This window comes from Staurois parvus, unplaced genomic scaffold (genome assembly GCF_062004578.1).
Source record: "Staurois parvus isolate SC_StPar_1 unplaced genomic scaffold, SC_StPar_1.0 ptg000619l, whole genome shotgun sequence".
In the NCBI taxonomy this organism is placed as follows: domain Eukaryota; kingdom Metazoa; phylum Chordata; class Amphibia; order Anura; family Ranidae; genus Staurois; species Staurois parvus.
In genome coordinates this window covers 3,750,113-3,770,345 of record NW_028318415.1, presented here as the reverse complement: position 1 = coordinate 3,770,345, position 20,233 = coordinate 3,750,113, and the positions used below count along the sequence as shown (strand labels likewise).

The 20,233-nt window shown below is 41.1% G+C and overlaps 1 protein-coding gene across 1 annotated transcript in view; it reads left to right on the top strand.

Moving 5' to 3' along the window:
* TFB2M (transcription factor B2, mitochondrial) overlaps positions 1-9,609 on the top strand; it is a 36,374-nt gene extending 26,765 nt beyond the window's left edge. Inside the window, exons 8-9 of the mRNA XM_089693287.1 lie at positions 2,870-3,021; positions 6,053-9,609. Of these exons, the coding sequence (XP_089549413.1) occupies positions 2,870-3,021; positions 6,053-6,236 (336 nt within the window). The 3' untranslated portion in view covers positions 6,237-9,609. The remainder of the gene's footprint in view (positions 1-2,869; positions 3,022-6,052) is intronic.
* The last annotated feature ends 10,624 nt before the right edge of the window (positions 9,610-20,233 follow it).

The following is a 20,233-nucleotide window of genomic DNA, read 5'->3' as shown; positions in this document are numbered from 1 at the left end:
TGGTGTCAGTTACACATCCCAGTTTTCCGGCTTCATCAATGATTTCTGTGCTTTGCAGTGCAGGATCACCACTACCAGTTTGTGGCATTACCCTTCAGTCTGTCCATGATTCACAGGCTATTATCCAAGGTGCTAGCTCTGGTTCTGGGGTTGTTGAGAACCCGAAGGAGTCCCATTTTGCAATACCTGGAGGACTTACTCCTACAAGAGCAAGAGAATGAAAGCACAATATCCAGATGACAGTTCCAGCCCTGGAGAAGTTTGGCTGGGTGCTAAATCTTCAGCAGTCGACTTTGTTTCCAACTCAGTGCCTGGAATACTTGGGTTTAATCTTGGATACAGTGCATCCAGACAGTAATCACAGCGCTTAACTTTTGCCACATTTTGTTATGTTATAGCCTTATTCCAAAATGGATTAAATTCATTTTTTTCCACAACATTCTACAAATACTACTCCATAATAACAACGTGAAAGGTTTGTTTTAAAATCTTTGCAATTTATTTGAAAAAAAAAAAACGTGCAATAAGTATTTACAGCCTTAGCCATGACACTCAAAATTGAGCTCTGGTACATCCTGTTCCGACTGATCATCCTTGAGATTTTTCCACAACTTGATTAGAGTCCACCTGTGGGAAATTCAGTTGATTGTCCATGATTAGGAAAGACATAACCTTGTCTATATAAGGTCCCACAGTTAACCGTGCATGTCGGAGCACAAGCCAAGCCATGAAGTTCAAGGAATTGTCGGTAGACCTCCGAGACAGGATTGTATCAAGGCACAGATCTGGGGAAGGGTACAGAAAAATTTCTGCATCGTTGAAGGTGCCAATGAGCACATTGGCCTTCATCATCCATAAATGGAAGACATTTGGAACCACTGGGAATGTTCCTAGAGCAGGCCGCCCGGCCAAAATGAGCTATCAAGGGAGAAGGGCCTTTGCCAGGGAGGTAACCAAGCACCCAATGGTCACTCTGAAAGAGCTCCAGTGTTTCTCTGGGGAGAGAGGAGAACCTTCCCGAAGAAGAACCATCTCTGCAGCACTCCATCTATCAGAGTGGCCAGACGGAAGCCACTCCTCAGTAAAAGGCAAATGGCAGCCCGCCTGGAGTTTGCCAAAAGGTACCTGAGGGACTGTGACCATGAGAAACAAAACTGTCTGATCTGGTGAAACAAAGATTGATCTCTTTTGACCTGAATGCCAAGCATCATGTCTAGAGGAAACCAGGCACCCCTTACCACCTGGCCAATACCATCCCTACAGTGAAGCATGGTGGGTGGCAGCATCATGCTGTGGGGATCATTTTCAACGGCAGGAACTGGGAGACTAGTCAGGATCGAAGGAAAGATGAAGACTGCAATCTACAGAGACATCCTCGATGAAAACCTGTTCCAGAGCGCTCTGACCCTTAGACTGGGGCAACGGTTCATCTTTCAACAGGACAACGACCCTAAGCGCACAGCCCACATAACAAAGGAGTAGCTATGGGCCAACTCTGTGAATGTCCTGGAGTGGCCCAGCCACAGCCCAGACTTGAACTCCATTGAACATCTCTGGAGAGATCTGAAAATGGCTGTGCAGCGTCGCTTCCCATCCAACCTGATGGAGCTTGAGAGGTACTGCAAAGAAGAATGGTAGAAATTGCCCAAAAATAGGCGTGCCAAGCTTGTAGCATCATACTCAAAATGACTTGAGGCTGTAATTGGTGCTAAAGGTGCTGCAACAAAGTATTGAGTAAAGGCTGTGAATCCTTATGTACATGTGTTTTTTTATTTTTAATAAATTGCAACGATTACAAAATGTAGCAAAAGTTAAGCACTGTGAATAATTTCTGAATACACTGTATGTCTCAGGCAAGGATACTGCTTCTGCTGGAGGGGTTCTGGTCTCTTTGAGTTCAGGTGAAATCTCTAAGGATGTTGAAAGGTCCGGACATACAGTATCTCACAGAAGTGAGTACACCCCTCACATTTTTGTAAATATTTTATTATATATTTTCATGTGACAACACTGAAGAAATGACACTTTGCTACAATGTAAAGTAGTGAGTGTACAGCTTGTATAACAGTGTAAATTTGTTGTCCTCTCAGAATAATTCAACACACAGTCATTAATGTCTAAACCACTGGCAACAAAAGTGAGTACACCCCTAAGTGAAAATGTCCAAATTAGCCATTTTCCCTCCCCAGTGCCATGTGACTCATTAGTGTTACAAGGTCTCAGGTGTGTATGGGGGGATTAGGTGTGTTCAATTTGGTTTTATCGCTCTCACTCAGTCATACTGGTCACTTGAAGTTCAACATGGCACCTCATGGCAGAGAACTCTCTGAGTAACTGAAAAAAAGAATTGTTGCTCTACATACAGTATCAGTGGCCTAGGCTTTAAGAAGTTTGCCAATACCCTGAAACTGAGCTGCAGCACGGTAGCCAAGACCATACAGCAGTTTAACAGGACAGATTCCGTTCAGAACAGCCTCGCCATGGTTGACCATAGTCATTTTGGGTAGTGTCGGTTTTTTTGCCATCTGTGTCCCATTGGGGAGATTTACCTTCACTTCCTATAGTAAATTAATCCTTTGCATGTTTTTATTCACAATGCAGTCATATGTTAGAATTGTAAATCCTGATAATATTTCCCCCCAAGTACAATTGACTTTGGCATGTCCTCTTCCTAGGATACACATTCTCTGTGCAGTACCTGTGGTTTTTGATATTGTGTTGTCAGTGTTTGATGACTTGACAATGCTTTATGCCTGCACCACTGTGGTTAATACCAACCATTTTGATTATTTTCACCGTAAATTTAGGTAAAACTTCTTCTTTTTTATATTCAACATTGCAGCTCACTTCTGAAATATTATTTTTGCAGCAGTCTTCCTGTGGCAATCTTTGTCTGGTACGCTTAACTCCACGAAGAAACCTATTCTCTGAGCGGTTTTCACCATTAGATGGCAAATTGTTTATCAACGTGGTAAAGCAATGCCTTGCAAAGCGAAAGACAAAACTTCTATCTAAACTTGAGTAAGTGTCTCAAACAAGAAGCTTTAACCTGTCGATGTTCCCTTTTTTTTGGTGACCTCTGCCTTTTTTTTTTTGTAAAATACTTAAGCATTTTCTAATAAATTTTTTCTGTACAGAAGTACGTGTGTCTACACTGTAACATAGCCAATTGCATTGTATTCTGATAAAGCCTTTAAGGCGCTTGCTTGTCTGTACACAAATGGAAGGCTGAACAAAACCGTAAAGCAGACTTTATGGTACCTCATTACCTAATCTATTACTCTATTTCAATTATTTTTTTCAAGCAACAAAGCAGAAATGCTTAATTAATTTTGCTGGTTCACATGATCCTCCTTTTTTCTTTTCTTTTTTGTTCTTGCTTCTGGACTGAATGCACATACATAATTTATAAATACCCTTCAGTACAACAGTATATTCTCTTGAGACAAGTATGTTGTCTCTAATAAGTCAGTCATATCTTGAGTGTCCATGCGAACTACAGTCTGTACAGTCCATGTACCATGTCAGTTTTTCAAAACTACCATATGTAACATGGCAAATCTAAACAATCCATAGAATTTAAAAGAGAGGAGTGTCAGTCCAGGGATCTGAGTGGATCCCGACTTAAAAGTCGGGATCTTTCCCCAGCCTGGACTGGCTGAGTGACGTCAGCAGACTTTAGTCCTCTGTTGGCTGAAAATGGGTCACAGGAGTGCAGAATGAACTGCACTCCTGTGATCCACAAGAGAAGTACAGCCAAACGAGCTTTGACTGTACTTCTTTTAAATCTGTTTTGCAGGGCCTTATGCTAAATATACAAGGTTAGAAAATTGTTCAAAAAAGCGTTCGATATGCTCGATCATTCGATATGTTAGTGGACTAATTTCAATTTCCGAACTGTAAGTAATCTATATGTATGTAATCAGTCTTTTGAACTTTGACATTTTATATTTTTTATGGAATTAAATTTGATATGTGTATTTTTTTCAAGAAATCATTTATGTTAAACCATTGAAAACAAAAGCAATTGTACAAAATTAAAATGACTACACATATTACTGTCTGACCTGTACAACTATTTTAAAATTTACCAATGGCTGTATAGTGGGAAGGCCTAGTATGGACTTGCACTGTGTAAAGGAAGTGCCTGGTTTGCACTGCTTTGATAGGTTTTGCTGATCCAACTTGTAGGAGTTGATTCAATAATGCATTTGCAACACTATGCTTGTGTTATGGTCATATTAGAAAGTCCTGCGCCAAAATTCTGAAAGCGGTGTCATTTTTTTTATTGCTGTTTCTAACGTATGCAATAAATTGGTTTTTATGGGTGATACTTTTACATTCTGGTGCTAAGGCTTCGACAAATCGATTAGAAAATACTACCATATTGATGATAGGTGAAATTTTGTCTGTGACACACAGAAGGATTGTATTCACCTCCATTTTTCTTAAGGCAATTCTGCAACAGACTTGTGTACACTTTACCGAAAGTTACAGAAATCTGTCTCATGTTGCGCCATTTGTTGCACAGATGGGAGACAGATTTCCAATGAGTGTCCACAACTTTAATTCCCCCATTATCCCTGGAATTCATTAAAGAGTGGTGCAAGCACAAGCTTCAACTACTCTTCTAAACATAAAAAATGGACCAGATGCTGCTCCTAATTAACAAAAGGCATGTAACCCCCTTTGTTAATTAGATGCGATCAATTCTCTGTTATGCGGTTTCTGTGATGGGCAGCACAGAAAACGGAGAGCTAGAGCTGCATGCTCTTTTCTCTCTGCTATCATTGCAGCCTCCTGCTCAGCTCAGAGCAGGAGAGAGGAGGGGGATTGTTAACCCTGTGGCCTCTACTTGTGTAATCACTGCAAGATCAAAGAGAGGGATGTAACCTGTCTTCTCACAGCTTACATCCAGTATGACAGGTCACACCTGGCAGGAATCTGCAGCAGTTTTCTAAATGGAAAACTGCCCTATTCCCTCAGTAGACCAGTGCTAGTTTTTCACGCTGAAAAAGGCCTATATGCGTGATTAGATACTCCCAAAAGTTTCCTGTGCCATTGAAGCTTGGCTAATTCCCTAGGCAGAAAAATGTGCCTAGCTGTGACCAACTGATATCAATTAACCACCTCCCACCCACCATATAGTAATATGATGGACCCAAGGTGGTTCTCTCGTTCTGGGAGGACTTCGTATGACGTGCTCCCATTTTAACCGTGCATGTGCAGCTCCCAGAGCACGCAACGCGGCAATCGGCGGTGCGCTGTGTCCTTCGGAAATGCTGGTTATTGGCATTTCTCTCCTCTCGAGCTGTCACGCTGACAGCTCGAGAGGAGAGGAGAGCCGGTAATCGGCATTCCATGGAGGGGACATGTACACTGATCATCAGAGCACTGATGATCAGTGTGCCCTGATGATCAGTGTAGCCCCAGCAGTACCACCTGTTAGTCTCCTTCAGTGCCAGATGTCAGTGACCATCAGTGCCACATATAAGTGCTTACCTGTGCACATCAGTGCTACATATCAGTGCCCATCTGAGCTGCCTTTCAGTGTCACCCATCAGTGCCACCTATCAATGCCAATCAGTGCCAGTCAGTGCCACCTATCAGTGCCACCTAACCGTGCCAGCCAGTGCCGCCTATCAGTGCCATATATCAGTGATGCCTGTCAATGCCCATTGGTGCCCATCACTGCAGTCTCATTAGCGCACATCAGTGAAGCAGAAAAATCACTTATTTACAAAATTTTATAACAAAAACTAAGAAATTTTCAAAATTTTCAGTGGTTTTTGGTTTAAGAAAAAATTAAAAACCCAGAGTTGATTAAATACCACCAAAATAAATCTCTATCTGTCACAAAAAAATTTCAAATGGTACAGTGTTGCATAACCGCGCAATTGTCATTCAAAGTGCAACAGTGCTGAAAGCTGGAAATATCCCTGGGCAGGAAGGGGGGGTGTAAGTGCCCTGTAGGCTTGTGGTTAAACTAGACAGGTGTTTGTATTAAAATATTTAAGAATGTTGTTGATTTTTGCTTTTTTGTTCTGATTAGCTTCTGGAGCCCAGGTGATGGAGAACAGTTATTACAACATTTAGATCTGCCAGAAAATTCAATAACGGGAAATATCTACCCAGAACAGTACAAACGTTTATTTGAGTTATTAACAAACACAGAGGATTTCCATCAGAGTTTTGTGTTTGGCATGTATGAAGATCTGGCATGTAGAGCCTACTGAAGCAAGAACAGATATGAAATTAGAAAACATTTTCTTTTGACATCTGTACGTGTTTGCTGCAGGGTTGAAAATGGCCACTCATACCTGCATTGTTATCATCTGAATATGGACATCTTTCCTTATTTTAGCAAGGAAAGGGGAAAAAAATTGTTACAGATTAACGCTGAACAGTTGAGACATGTAAACCTGTCCCAGGTAACTATTCAACCATATTATGTAATAATGTACTTTTATTGAATATGTGCACAATTATGCTCTTTAGCGTACATGAAACATAGTTTTTCATATGAAGTTAAATAAAGAAAAAAAAAATAGCAACAAAATCTTTAATTTTAATCCTAATTTCCACTATTATGTATTTTTTATGTTGCAGTGTAAATGCAAACCCTCTAAATCAGAGGTGTCCAAACTATGGCCTTCCAGCTGTTGAAGTACTACAAGTCCCATCATGCCTCTGCCTTTGGGTGTCTTGCCTGTGGGTTTCAGAGTTTTGCAAGGCCTCATGGGACATGCAGTTCCTCAACACCTGGAGGGCCATAGTTTGGACACCCCTGCTCTAAATGATTAATGCATGCCTAAACTCGAGAACAAAAAGTGTTATCTATTGCAGTTTACTAGTCCTTAGATATGAACCTTTTCAGCAAGCACAGAATATACCTGTTGATCTTACCTGTAATGTCTTTGTTACTTCCTCTGAGCTGTATTGAAGACAAAATAAATGTTATCTATCCTCTGTAAACTACTAATCCCAACAGCCACTATGTAATGGAGATGAACAGAGGCAGTCATATTAGGAGTTCAGCCTTGGTTGGCAACCATTGCTGCCAGCGAAGATGCAGTGGAGGAGTAAACATAGCCAACAAAAAAAAAAATCATTAAAAATATGAAGTATTGTCCAATAACCAGAAAAGCCAACAAAAAAACTATGTAAACAGAGAATTCACAAAAGAAAAGCAGTTACATAAAGGACAATGCAATACTCAAAAAAATTTAATCAGAATATGCTTTTATTAGCAAAATCGCAATATGAGACAATTGAGTGAAGACTGCAAGGTAGCCATCACCTCAATATTAGACATCTAATATTGAGGCTATGGCTACCTTGCAGTCTTTACTCCATTGAGTATCGCATTGTCCTTTTATGTAACTGTTTTTCGTTTGTGAATTCTCTGTTGTCATTGTTTTTTTGTAGGCTTTTCTGGTTATTGGGCAATACTTCATATTTTTAGTGATACCAATTACTCTTGATGCCTCCATCTATATGGTTATTAGAGTAAACATAGCCACCCAGGGACTGTAAGTGTGTTGTGGTTTTTTTTTTTTTTTTTTGTAAGATTACCAAGGGATAAAAGCCTGAGGAAAAAGGATAACTGAAAAAAAACACCTCATCTAAGGACTGGTTAGGTGCAATAGAGCACCCTTTTGGGTTTAGATATGCTTTTAAGAAGAAGTATCATGTAAAAATCTGTTAAATCCCCTAGGTGGCCTAGTACACATAGCATCCATGCAGTGGTTCAAAAATATAATAGATGTATTCTGTCAGTGATGTGCTGTAGCTCCACCTCTGAATGAAGCCCAACTTATGAGTGTTCCTCTGGGAGAGTTACAGCACTGTTGTCTGCTAGTAAACCTACTTGACACTTGCAGCTCCATCACACAACCTTGACAGCTCTGGCTGTTCATTCATAATAGTAAAGGATAAGTCAGCGCTGTTGAGGTTGTGTGATAGAGCTGTTTCTGCTAGTAAACATACATGACACTGGCAGCTCCATCACACAGCCCTGACAGCTCTGGCTGTTCATTCATAATAGTAAAAGATCAGTCAGCGCTGTGGGAGCTGTGTGATAGAGATGTTTCTGCTAGTAAACATACATGACACTGGCAGCTCCATCACACAGCCCTGACTGTTTACACAAAATGGTAAAAGATAAGTCAGCGCTGAGGTGGTTGTGTGATAGAGCTGTTGTCAGCGCTGTGGAGGTTGTGTGATAGAGCTGTTGTCTGCTAGTAAACATACATGACACTGACAGCTCTATCACACAACCCTGGCAGTGCTGGCTGTTCATTCATAAGGCTCAGTGCACACTGGCCATTTTAATAACACTTCTTGCGTTAGCTGTGTAAAGTCACGTTTAAAAACACAAGTTTTTCAGCAGTTTTTTTTTTTTTTTGTAGCTAAAATTTTGCTTAAAAAACCACCGCTTCGCCGCATTATTTTTTTACAGCTAAAAAACTCCTTTAGAAACCCACTAGTTCTGGTGGTTTTTTTCCAGCCACAAAAAAGGATGATTAAAGCCTATGTGTGCATAGACACATAGGATAACGTGCTGGGGAAGAAACCGCCAAAAGCCAAAAACAGCAGCTGTAAAAATGATCAGTCAACACTATGGGAGCTGTGTGATAGAGCTGTTTCTGCTAGGAAACATACATGACACTGGCAGCTCCATCACACAGCCCTGACAGCCTTGGCTGTTTATTCAAAATAGTAAAAGATAAGTCAGCGCTGTTGAGGTTGTGTGATATAGCTGTTGGTGCAGTGGATATTTACTAGCATCCGGCATCTCTAACACACAACTTTGCCCGTGCTGACTATTCATAAAAGAAAACCATCAGTCAGTACTGCAGGGAGGTGCAATGAATATGCACGCTTATACATCATACACCCCCGTAGGCCTGACTGATCGTTTACGTTTGTGAATGAACAATTTGCACTTGTGTAAATGAACGTACGAACCCTACCTCCTGGCATCCTGAATGTCGGTCCTTATCTCTAAAGCACCCCTGTTTCCAGAGATGAGCACTGTCCAATCTTTGGGGATTTAATAGAGCTTTTTACGTATAATGATCTTCTTTTTAAGCCTATGGCCTTTCACTAAGCTTAAAACTTGCTTTTGGGTTAAAAAAAACATAATGGCATAGATGGGCCTTATTCATTGCATGTGATTTTCAAAATACTAGATGTTGGTGTGTTAAGTACTTTTACTGGAGGTTCTCTAACCATACTAAAGCAGATTAGGGTGGTGTAAGGACATGTTTCATGGAAAGCCTACCAAAGTTGGCTTTCTTTAACCACTATTCCAAGGCCTGGTTTATTCGCAATGCTGTTCAGTGCACATGTGGCCATGACTCAGATTCAAAGAAAACATGGTTTGTTAGCAGCTGAACGGTCAACATTACAAACATAGTAAAAGTGCCAGCTAACGATATTGTTTTTTTTCACAGAAAATTTATGCATTATCTATTTGCTCTGATTTTGCCTTTCGGTAAAATGGTTGCACTGGTCTTGTCATCTATATATGATTGCTTTGTAAATGTATATAAGAATTCTTGGAACTTAATTTTGTATATAATAAATATTAGCAAATCATGCTTATCCTTGTGGAGTGCTGCATTTTTACCTTTATTTTGACTCTACTGTAGCTTGATGTTCTGGATTATCGTTAAGTGATCATGTATCTGTGTGAAGGAAGTACAGTATTTTCTGGCGTATAAGACTACTTTTTATACTTAAAAATATACCCCAAAAATTGGGGGTCGTCTTATACGCGGGGTATAAAATAAGAACCTTGAGTTTGGGTCAAGCTGGCTGGATGTGTGGTAATACTGTACATACAGTATACCGTGCTGAGCCAAGCTGGCTCAAAACCAATGTCCCTATGACAGATTAATCTGTCAGCCCGCTGGATGTACGGTATATACAGTATACTGTGCTGAGCCAAGCGGTTTCAAAACGTACCGGTACGTCCCTACAGTAATCAGACCGCTGAATGCGTATATGTACGATAGCTGTGGCTACATACAGTATACACTGGGCCAATCACGGTGAGTGATGTATTTTACTAATGAATACAAAGCCTGCTCGGATTGGCTGAGTCAGAGAGGTGGGCTGATGATGTCACAACCTCAGCCAATCCGAGCAGACTTTGTATTCATTAGTAGAATACACCGCTCGCCGTGATTGGCCCAGCGTATACTGTATGTAGCCTCAGCTACCATACATACACACATCCAGCGGGCTGCTTACAGTAGGGACGTACCGGTACGTTTTGAAACAGCTTGGCTCAGTATACTGTATATACCGCACATCTAGCGGGCTGACAGATTAATATTTCATAGGGACATTTGTTTTGAGCCAGCTTGGCTCAGCGCGGTATACTGTATGTACATTACTGCACATCCAGCGGGCTGTATATATACTGTATACTGTATGTAGCCGAAGCTACCGTATATCGGCACATCTAGCGGTAACCATCTGATTTGGAATTTGATCCATATGATGACTGTCTTATAAATGTATCCCAAGATGTCATTCATGAACTTATGATGTCAGAGGATGAACATGAAGATTTTGAAGGGTTTTAAGTACTGGTAAGTCATAACCATTTCAATTAAAAAATCTGATGTTTTTAAATGGTGTTGCCTCGGAAGGGGGGTAGTCTTATACAGCGAGTATAGCCCAAAACCTATGTTTTAACTGGAAAATTAGGGGGTCGTCTTATACACCCAGTCGCCTTATACGCCGGAAAATACGGTACGTACCATGAAAAGGAAATCGGTTGCATATCACAAGCATTTTGTAATGAATTTGTAAACCATCAGTGTTTTAACATCCAGAGCAGTTTTGTTTGGTTTAAAGGAGCTTACTGGGCTTAGAAATATAGAATTTGCTGTTGACTTTGATGGTGCAAGCTCCAGGCTTTTTCACTACTCAGTCACTAACCCAGAACAAACATTGTATATCTGGCATCCCAGCACCTGACATGGACATGCTTCTTCCAAGTCAATGACCTGACCTGACCTAACCAAACCAAAAAATTACAAAAGCCCCAGAGACTGCATCTCTGCTGGAGCCATTTTTTTTTTTTTTTTTGCTCACATGTTAAATGCACAAAAAAAACCCCATAAACTTAGTTTGTGAAAGCAGAGGATCCTCAGGATAAAAACATGGTAGTTGCAGTTGTTTATCAAACCACTACCATAGAAAAAACTACATTCGAATTAACTGTAGTGTATACAAACCCAAAAACTCGAATTTTTTTCTGTAAATAAGGTAAGGCATATTTGAGTAAACAGATACCAAATATAGCAAATGTGACCTTTTGCTGACCCCATAACGCATATGTATGGCTGCAAGGAAAGTGGGCCTTATGCAGGCCATAGACTGTTCATTTATCGGCCAAATTTTCATCCGAAAGAATAATCGCCCGATATTCGCAACCGTTAGTGGGGCAATGTCATCGGCCGATTTTTCGTGGTTCCTCCTTGTTTCTTTTATCAGTCCCGCTAGAAAATTTACGAAAAACAGCCAATTTTCGGAAGCATTTGACTGGGATTTGGTGGGACAAGCAAAGGGTTAAAGTTGCTTGCAGCTGAGAAGTGGTGGCAAACTATGATACCCAGAATTGTTAATGGGTAATTCTTTAAAACTTTATACAACTTGTCATTGCAGAGCTGACTGTAAAAATCACCATAGAATTATTCCTCTTGCTATAGCGTGTGCAACGATATTTAATGTGTTGCACCCTCTCAATTTTTATGTCCGTGTGTGCCATACTTGTGATTTTACGTTCATATGTGCAAAGAGAGGGACAGACCTTTTTTTGTTTTTTTTTACAATGTATTTTAATCACTAGTAGACCGCCCGCAGTACATATACTGCTACAAGACGGCCCCTGTGCGCAGGATTACGTATATAAACGTGATCCTGCATTCCGGGGTAGGGGGCTCTTGCGACCGCCCTACCCACGGCACCGGACGCGAGTGTCAATCACCGGGTCCCGGTCTGTGATTACCTGCCGGAGACCGGCGATTGCCGGCAAACACAGACGGGAGGAAGGCTGCATTGTTTTCAATGGAGCTCTGCCTCACTGTCAGCTTCAGCACACTGTTCCGAGATCGCTGATCACAGCCGTCCTGAACAATGTGTAACAGAGAGGTACACACCCCCGCCCCCTAGTAAATCACTTCCCTCACACAGTTAACCCTTTGATTGTCTCCAAAAGTTAACCCCTTCCTCCCCAGTGCCATTATTACAGTGTAAGTTTTTTTTTTGTTTTATTTTTTGCACTGATCACTGTATTGGTGTCACTGGGGATGTCAGTAACCACAAGTCAGTTCCCCGCCAGTGTTAGAATGTCCGCTGCAGTCCGGCCATAAGTCGCTGATTGCCACCATAAGTCGCTGATCACCACTATTAGTAGTATGAAAAAAAAAATCCAGTATCTATACCGCCATTTGTAAATGCTATAACTTTCACGTAAACCAATTAATTTACACGTATTGGTATTCCTTTTTATCAAAGACATGTCGCAGAATACATTTGGCATAAATTTATGATGAAATTTTGATTTTTACACTTTTTTACTGGACATGTTTTCTAGCAAAAAGTCCAAAATGTTTTTTTTTTTTCCTCAAAATTGTCCATTATTTGTTTATAGCGCAAAAAATAAAAACCGCACAGGCAATTAAATACCACCAAAAGAGAGCCCAATTCATGGGGAAAAAAGGATGTAAATTTCATTTTGGAGCAGCATTGAATGACTGCGCAATTGTCAGTTAAAGTAACGCAGCGCCTTAACACAAACCACTTGTGTAACCGCTTCCTGACTGCCCTACAGCAGAAATACTGCTACAGGGCGGCACAGGTGCGCAAAATCACATACAGTTGCAAGAAAAAGTATGTGAACCCTTTGGGATTACGTGGAGTTTTGCATGAATTGGGCATAAAATGTGCTCTGAACGTCATCTAAGTCACAACAATAGAAGAACACAGTCTGCTGAACATAATACTACACAAACATTAGATGTTGCCATGGTTTAATTGCACATAACATGTAAACATTCACAGTGCAGGGAGGAAAAAGTATGTGAACCTTTGGACTTAATAACTGGTTGACCATCCTTTAGCAGCAATAACCTCAACCAAACGTTTCCTGTAGTTGCAGATCAGACCTGCACAACGATCTGGAGTAATTTTGGACCACTCCTCTTCATAAAACTGTTTCAGTGTAGCAATATTCTTGGGATGTCTGGTGTGAATCGCTCTCTTAAGGTCATGCCACAGCATTTCAATCGGGTTGAGGTCAGGACTCTGACTGGGCCACTCCAGAAGGCGTATTCTGTGCTGTTGCACCCATTGTTTTGTTGAATTACTTGTATGCTTTGGGTCATTGTCTTGTTGCATCACCCATCCTCTGTGGAGCTTCAGTTGGCAGACAGATGGTCGTACGTTTTCCTGCAAAATCTCTTGATAAACTCTGGAATTCATTTTCCCATCAATGACAACAATCCATCCAGGCCCTGAGGCAGCAAAGCAGCCCCAAACCATGATGCTCCCTCCGCCATGTTTTACAGTGGGGATGAGGTTTTGATGTTGGTGTGCTGTGCCTTTTTTTCTCCACACATAGTGTTGTGTGTTCTTCCCAAACAACTCAATCTTGGTTTCATCTGTCCACAGTATATTTTGCCAGTAGTGCTGTGGAACATCCAGGTGCTCTTTTGCAAACTTCAAACGTGCTGCAATATTCTTTTTGGACAGCAATGGCTTCCTCCGTGGTGTCCTCCCATGTACTCCATTCTTGTTTAATGTTTTCCTTATTGTAGATGTGTCAACAAAAATGTTAGCATGTGCCAGAGATTTCTGTAGGTCTTTAGCTGACACTGGGATTCTTCTTTACCTCATGCAGCATTCTGCGCTGTTCTCTTGCAGTCATTTTTACAGGACGACCACGCCTAGGGAGAGTAGCAACAGTGCTAAACTTTCTCCATTTGTAGACAGTCTGTCTTACCGTGGACACATGAACATCAAGGCTTTTGGAGATACTTTTGTAACCCTTTCCAGCTTCATGCAAGTCAACAATTCTTGATCGTAGGTCTTCTGAGAGCTCTTTTCTGTGAGGCATGGTTCACATCAGACAGTGCTTCTTGAAACCAGTAAACCCAAAACAGGTGTGTGTTTTTTAAGGGCAGAACAGCTGTCAGCAACACATCCAATATCATCACACTGATTGGAGTCAAGGTTGGCTCACTCCTGGCTCCAATTAGCTCTGGGAGAAGTCATTAAGCTAGGGCCTCACATACTTTTTCCTCCCTGCACTGTGAATGTTTACATGTTATGTGCAATTAAACCATGGCAACATCTAATGTTTGTGTAGTATTATGTTCAGCAGACTGTGTTCTTCTATTGTTGTGACTTAGATGACGTTCAGAGCACATTTTATGCCCAATTCATGCAAAACTACACCTAATCCCAAGGGGTTCACATACTTTTTCTTGCAACTGTATATACATGATTTGCGCTCCCGTGGTTTTCACGCCCCTCCCAGATGGTGTCAGATTGCCCATCAGTTCACCAGTAATCACATTTAATCCCTTGATTGCCAGGAACACACTCATACACAATAAACCTCCATTGCTAGTATAGTGTCTGAATGGATCAATATCTTTGATCAGATCAGCACTATACCAGCATTCACATTAGTACTGTGTCCCAAAAAATGCAGAGTTAGTGGGATCAGCCCCAGCACCTGCTAGCACCTGCGTTTAGCCTCTACTCTTACCCCCCCCCTTCTCCCCCAGCAAGTGCAGTGTCAGTAGGTCACTGTCACTTGATACATTGCACACAAAACTGCAGTGTTCGCAGAATCAGGCCTGATGTCTGTTAGCACTTGCCAGTGAATTTTGATGACTTTGATATGCAGCAGAGAGCCAGTACTAGTGCCGCGATACCTTTTGGTGAACTGGCGAGCACCAGCAGTCTAGTACATCCTGGTCTTTCACATACCTCTTAGATTGTAAGCTCCCAGGATCAGGACCTCCTAACCCTCTTGTATTGAACTGTATTGTTGCTGTATTGTCTCTCGTTATATTGTAAAGCGTTGAGCAGACTGTTGGCGCTATATACATCCTGTATTATAATAATAATAATACCAGCACTGCAGTATGACTTGGTGATGTGGCGAGTCCCATAAGTGCAGTACAAGCTGGTGCGGTGGTGAGCACAAGTAGTGTCCCGCAGCCACCAAGAATTCGCACACAGGCCCATAGAGCCCCTAGTATCCTTCCGGATGTGCTTGCAAATCTCTATTGGCAGCCCACATACTCTGCAGTACCGATACTTCCCCCATTCACTGCCCAACCCGGAATTCAGGTGGAAATAGCAAATTTCACTCCTCCCCTTGATTTTTTTTGGAGCTGTTTTTCACGGAAGATCTGTATGCATTGATTGTGGATTGATTGATTGTGGGCATTACTAAAAAAAATGAATTGCAGTTGTATTGGTCCATAGACCCAATTCATCATATGCCTGTGTACTCTGCTGCCATGGCCAGGCATAGATATGCGAGTATAATGTGTTTTATGCATTTCAGCGACAATACACTCTCATCCTTGAGATGACCCTGAATTTGACCGGCTCCACAAAATTCAGCCCCTCGCAAATCACTTTAACCAAAAATTTGCAGATGTCTATACTCCCCAGCAAAAAATCTGCGTTGATGTGTCCCTCATTAATTTTTCTTGCCGCCTTGCATTCAAACAATTTCTCCCCAGCAAGCATGCCAGATATGGGGTAAAGATGTAGAAGACCTGTGAGAGGACAACAGGCTATACTTATAAGTTTCGGATTTTCAAGGGAAAAGATAATTCACATGGAGCCCTCCGGATGCCCAGACTACATGGGGAGCAGTGGCAAGATAGTTTGGGACTTGGTGTCATCCCTTTTTCCATATTGGGTACCACTTATACATGGACAATTTTTATTCAAGCGTGCCACTATTTAGACATTTGTACAGTCTTGGAACTGGCGCATGTGGCACTGTGTGACATAATGTGTGCCCACCATTAGAAGTGGGTGGATGCAGGGCAGTATATTTTAATGGTAGGCACAGGGACGGACTGACTATTTGGAAACTCGGGCACTGCCTGAGGGCCCGGGGTCAGTAGGGGGCCCCATGAGATGCCCCTGGTACCTTTTTCATAGGATTTTTTGAGTTTGGGCAAGGACACAGGGGCCCCATGATCCCCATGAGTTGTCAGTCCGCCCCTGGGTGGACATACCACACATTTTTTTTTTGGGCAGAGATTTCTTCTCTTTTTTTCATTCAGTCCACAGGCTGCATACAAAAAAGAACATAGCATATATACCCAACAAGGAAGAGCGACGTACTGGTACATCACTGGACTTTGGTTATACCACGATGATGCCTACAGCTGCAGGCATCATCCTGGTAGCATTTTTTTTCAGCCGGCGATCGGCTTTCATGTAAAAGCTAGTAATCCTAGTGGCTAATTAGCTGCAGGATTGCTTTTACAAGCAGCGGGAGACAATACCCCCCCCCCCTCCTCCGCTGCCTTCCACGGCCTTCTCGGGCAGTCCCGAGCCATCGGGGGAACCTGAGAATGCAGCCGGTGTTTCTGCCAGCTGATCATAAAGCCGGTTGGAGATCAGAATGGTGCCAATCACCTCCATAGTCTAAGAAATCAGAAGCTACGAGCATTTCATCACTTCAGTTTCGCAGGATATAAACAGCACCGTTTGTAAATTGGGAAAGCATCTGATCACACCGATTTTTGGTTTGATTAGATAATGTAAGGGCAGAGGAGAGATCTAGAGCCTGATAGAAACCAGGTTTCTCAAAAAAGAATATATGACAATGCCCATTGAAGTTATAGGGGATATTTGCATTCCCTGTGATAGCATTAAAAGTGATCAGAAAAAAAAAAAAATGGACAGTGTAAAAATAATTTTAAAAAAAATCAATATAACTTAAAATAAAGTACCCTTGCCCCCCTGCGCACGCCCGCACCTGCGTTCGTGAGCTTTGACCCTGTGCCAGTATGGAACCAGCAGTTGCACTATGCATGTGAGGTATCGCCACGAACGTCCGATCAAGGGCAGTAATTCTAATACTAGACCTCCTCTGTAAATCCAACATGGTAGCTTGTAAAGGATTTTAAAATGTTGCATATGGATATTAAAAACGTAGGAAGTTTGTTGCCATTGCATGGGGCATGCGCTTTTTTAAAGCATGTCATGTTTGGTATCTATTTACTCGGCATACCATCATCTTTTATACTTTACCAAATAATTGGCCAATATATTGTGTTTTTATGCATTAACCACTTGCCGCCCAGCCACCGCATATAAACGGCGGCAGGGCGGCACTCATAGGCAAAAGCACGTTTTAAAACGGCTGCCTTCAAAACAGGTAGGGGGCGCGCACCCGCCCTACCTGTCCCGCGGGTGTCAGCCGACGGGTCACGGCTGGTTTTTACCGGCCGTTTTCCCGCGATTGACGGTGATCGCTGACACAGAGCAGGGCTGCATTGTTTACACACAGCCCTGTTCTGTGTCAGTTCTCTGACAGCTTGTAATAAGCTGCAGAGTTTCTCTCCCTCGATCAGCTCCCCCCTGCCTCCCCCCGTCCAGTACACACCCCTTACACAGCAAATTCTTTCCCCTTCCTCCCCAGTGACATTAGTACAGTTTCAGTGGTTTTTTTTCACTGATCACTGTATTGGTGTCACTGGGGATGTCAGTGGACCCCAAGTCAGTCCCCCCCACCTAGTGTCAAAATGTCCGCCGCAGTCCTGCCATAAGTCGCTGGTCGCCGCCATATGTCGCTGATTGCCGGCAAAAGTCGCAGATCGGTGCCATTATTAGTATAAATAAAAATTAAAAATTTCAGTATCTTTCCCGCCATTTGTAAACGCTATAACTTTCACGTAAACCAATTAATTTACACGTATTGGGATTTTTTTTTAGCAAAGACATGTCGCAGAATGCATTTTGGCAGAAATTTATGACTAAATTTGATTTTTGCATTTTTTTTTTACTGGACATGTTTTATAGCAAAGTCCAAAATATTGTTTTTTTTTTTCCTCAAAATTGTCAGCCTTTTTTTTTTTATAGCGCAAAAAATAAAAACCATACAGGCGACCAAATACCACCGAAAGGAAGCTCAATTTGTGGGGAAAAAAAGGATGTAAATTTAATTTATGTACCGTATTGCATGACCGCGCAATTGTCCGTTAAACTAGCACAGCGCTGTATAGCAGAAAAATTGCGTAAATTGCAGTATTTATCCCATAGTTTGTAGACGCTATAACTTCCACACAAAGCAATCAATATACACTTATTGGGATTTTTTTTACCAAAAACATGTAGCAGAATACATTTTGGCCTAAATTTATAACCAACTTTGAGTTTACTATATATTTTTTATAGCTGAAAGTAAAAAATATTGTTTTCTTCAAAATTTTTGGCATTTTTTTGTTTATAGCGTGAAAAATAAAAAGTGCACAGGTGATCAAATTACACCGAAAGAAAGCTCTATTTGTGTGAAAAAAAGGACGTAAATTTCGTTTGGGTGCAGCATTGCATGACCGCGCAATTATCAGTTGAATTAGTGCAGCGCCGAGTAGCAAAAAGAGGCCTGGTCATTAAGGGGGGTAAATCCTCAGGAGCTCAAGTGCTTAAAAGTAAAAAAAATTGTATTTAAAAAAAAAAAAAAAAATTGTGTTTGAAAAATCACTGCGCGAGTACTATGTGACATAAAAAATTGCAGCACCCACCATTTTATTCAATAGGGTGTTTGCTTTAACAAATATATAATGTTTGGGGTTTAAATTAATTTCCTAGCAAAAAATACTGATTTTTTTGTTTTCATGTGAACAAAAAGTGTCAGAAAAGGTACTTTTTTTTTTTATACAAAATTGTCATATGATTTATAGCTCACACATGCCATGGGTATATGTGGAATTACTCCCCAAAATGCATTCTGCTATGTCTCCCAAACTATTTGCTGAGAGGAATGTTGAATCAATAGAAGAATTTATTTTTTTACCACAAGTTTTTGGAAAATGACAAAAATAAATATATATATTTTTTTACACAAAATTGTCACTTAAATGATTTACTGCTCACACATGCCATGGGTATATGTGGAATTACTCCCCAAAATACATTTTGCTACTTCTCCCGAGTATGGGGGTACCACATGTGAGAGACGTTTTGGTAGTCTAGTCAAGTACAGGACCCCAAAATCCGATAAGCACCTTCAGGCTTTGAAAGGGCTTTATTTCCTCATTACACTTCCTGACTACCTATCACAGTTTCGGAGGCCCTGAAATGCCAGGATAGCACCAACCCCCCCCCACCCCCACCAAATGACCACTTTTTGGAAAGTAGACACCTCAAGGAATTTGATAAGAAGCATGGTGAGTATTTAGCAGACCTTGTTTAAGTTTTGGAAAATGAAGAAAAACAATAAAAACTTACTTTTTCTTTTCTTTTTTTATCTTTCAAAACCTTGTGAGAAAAAATGAGATCTGCAAAATACTCACCATGTCTCTCTTTAAATTCCTTGGGGTGCCTTCCAAACTGTGATAGGTAGTGAAGACGTGAAATGGGGAAGTTATGCACCTTCAGGCTTTCAAAGTGGTCATTGGATTTCAGGCTTATGTATGTAGCTAGGCTCCCAAAAAGTCTCACACATGTGGTATCCCCATGCTCGGTAGAAGTAGCAGAATGTATTTTGGGGTGTAATTCCACATATAACCATGGCTTGTGCGAGAAATATATCATTTAAATGACAACTTTGTGTAAAAAAAAAAAATGTTTTTGTCATTTTCCAGAAACTTGTGGAAAAAAAATAAATTTTCCATGGACTCAATATGCCTCTTAGCAGATAGCTTAGAGTGTCTGCTTTCCGAAAAGGGGTCATTTGGGGGTGTTTGTACTATCCTGGTATTTTATCACCTCAAGAAATGTGATGAGCAGTCACAAAGTAAAAGCTGTGTAAATCCCATTATCTATACCATAGCTTGTAGATGCTATAACTCTCACACAAAGCAATCAATATACACTTATTGGAATTTTTGTTAACCAAAAACATGTAGCAGAATACATTTTGGCCTAAATTTGATGTAAATTTTAGTTTTTTTGGATATTTTTTATGACAGAAATGAGAAAATGTTTTTTTTTTAAAAAAACTATT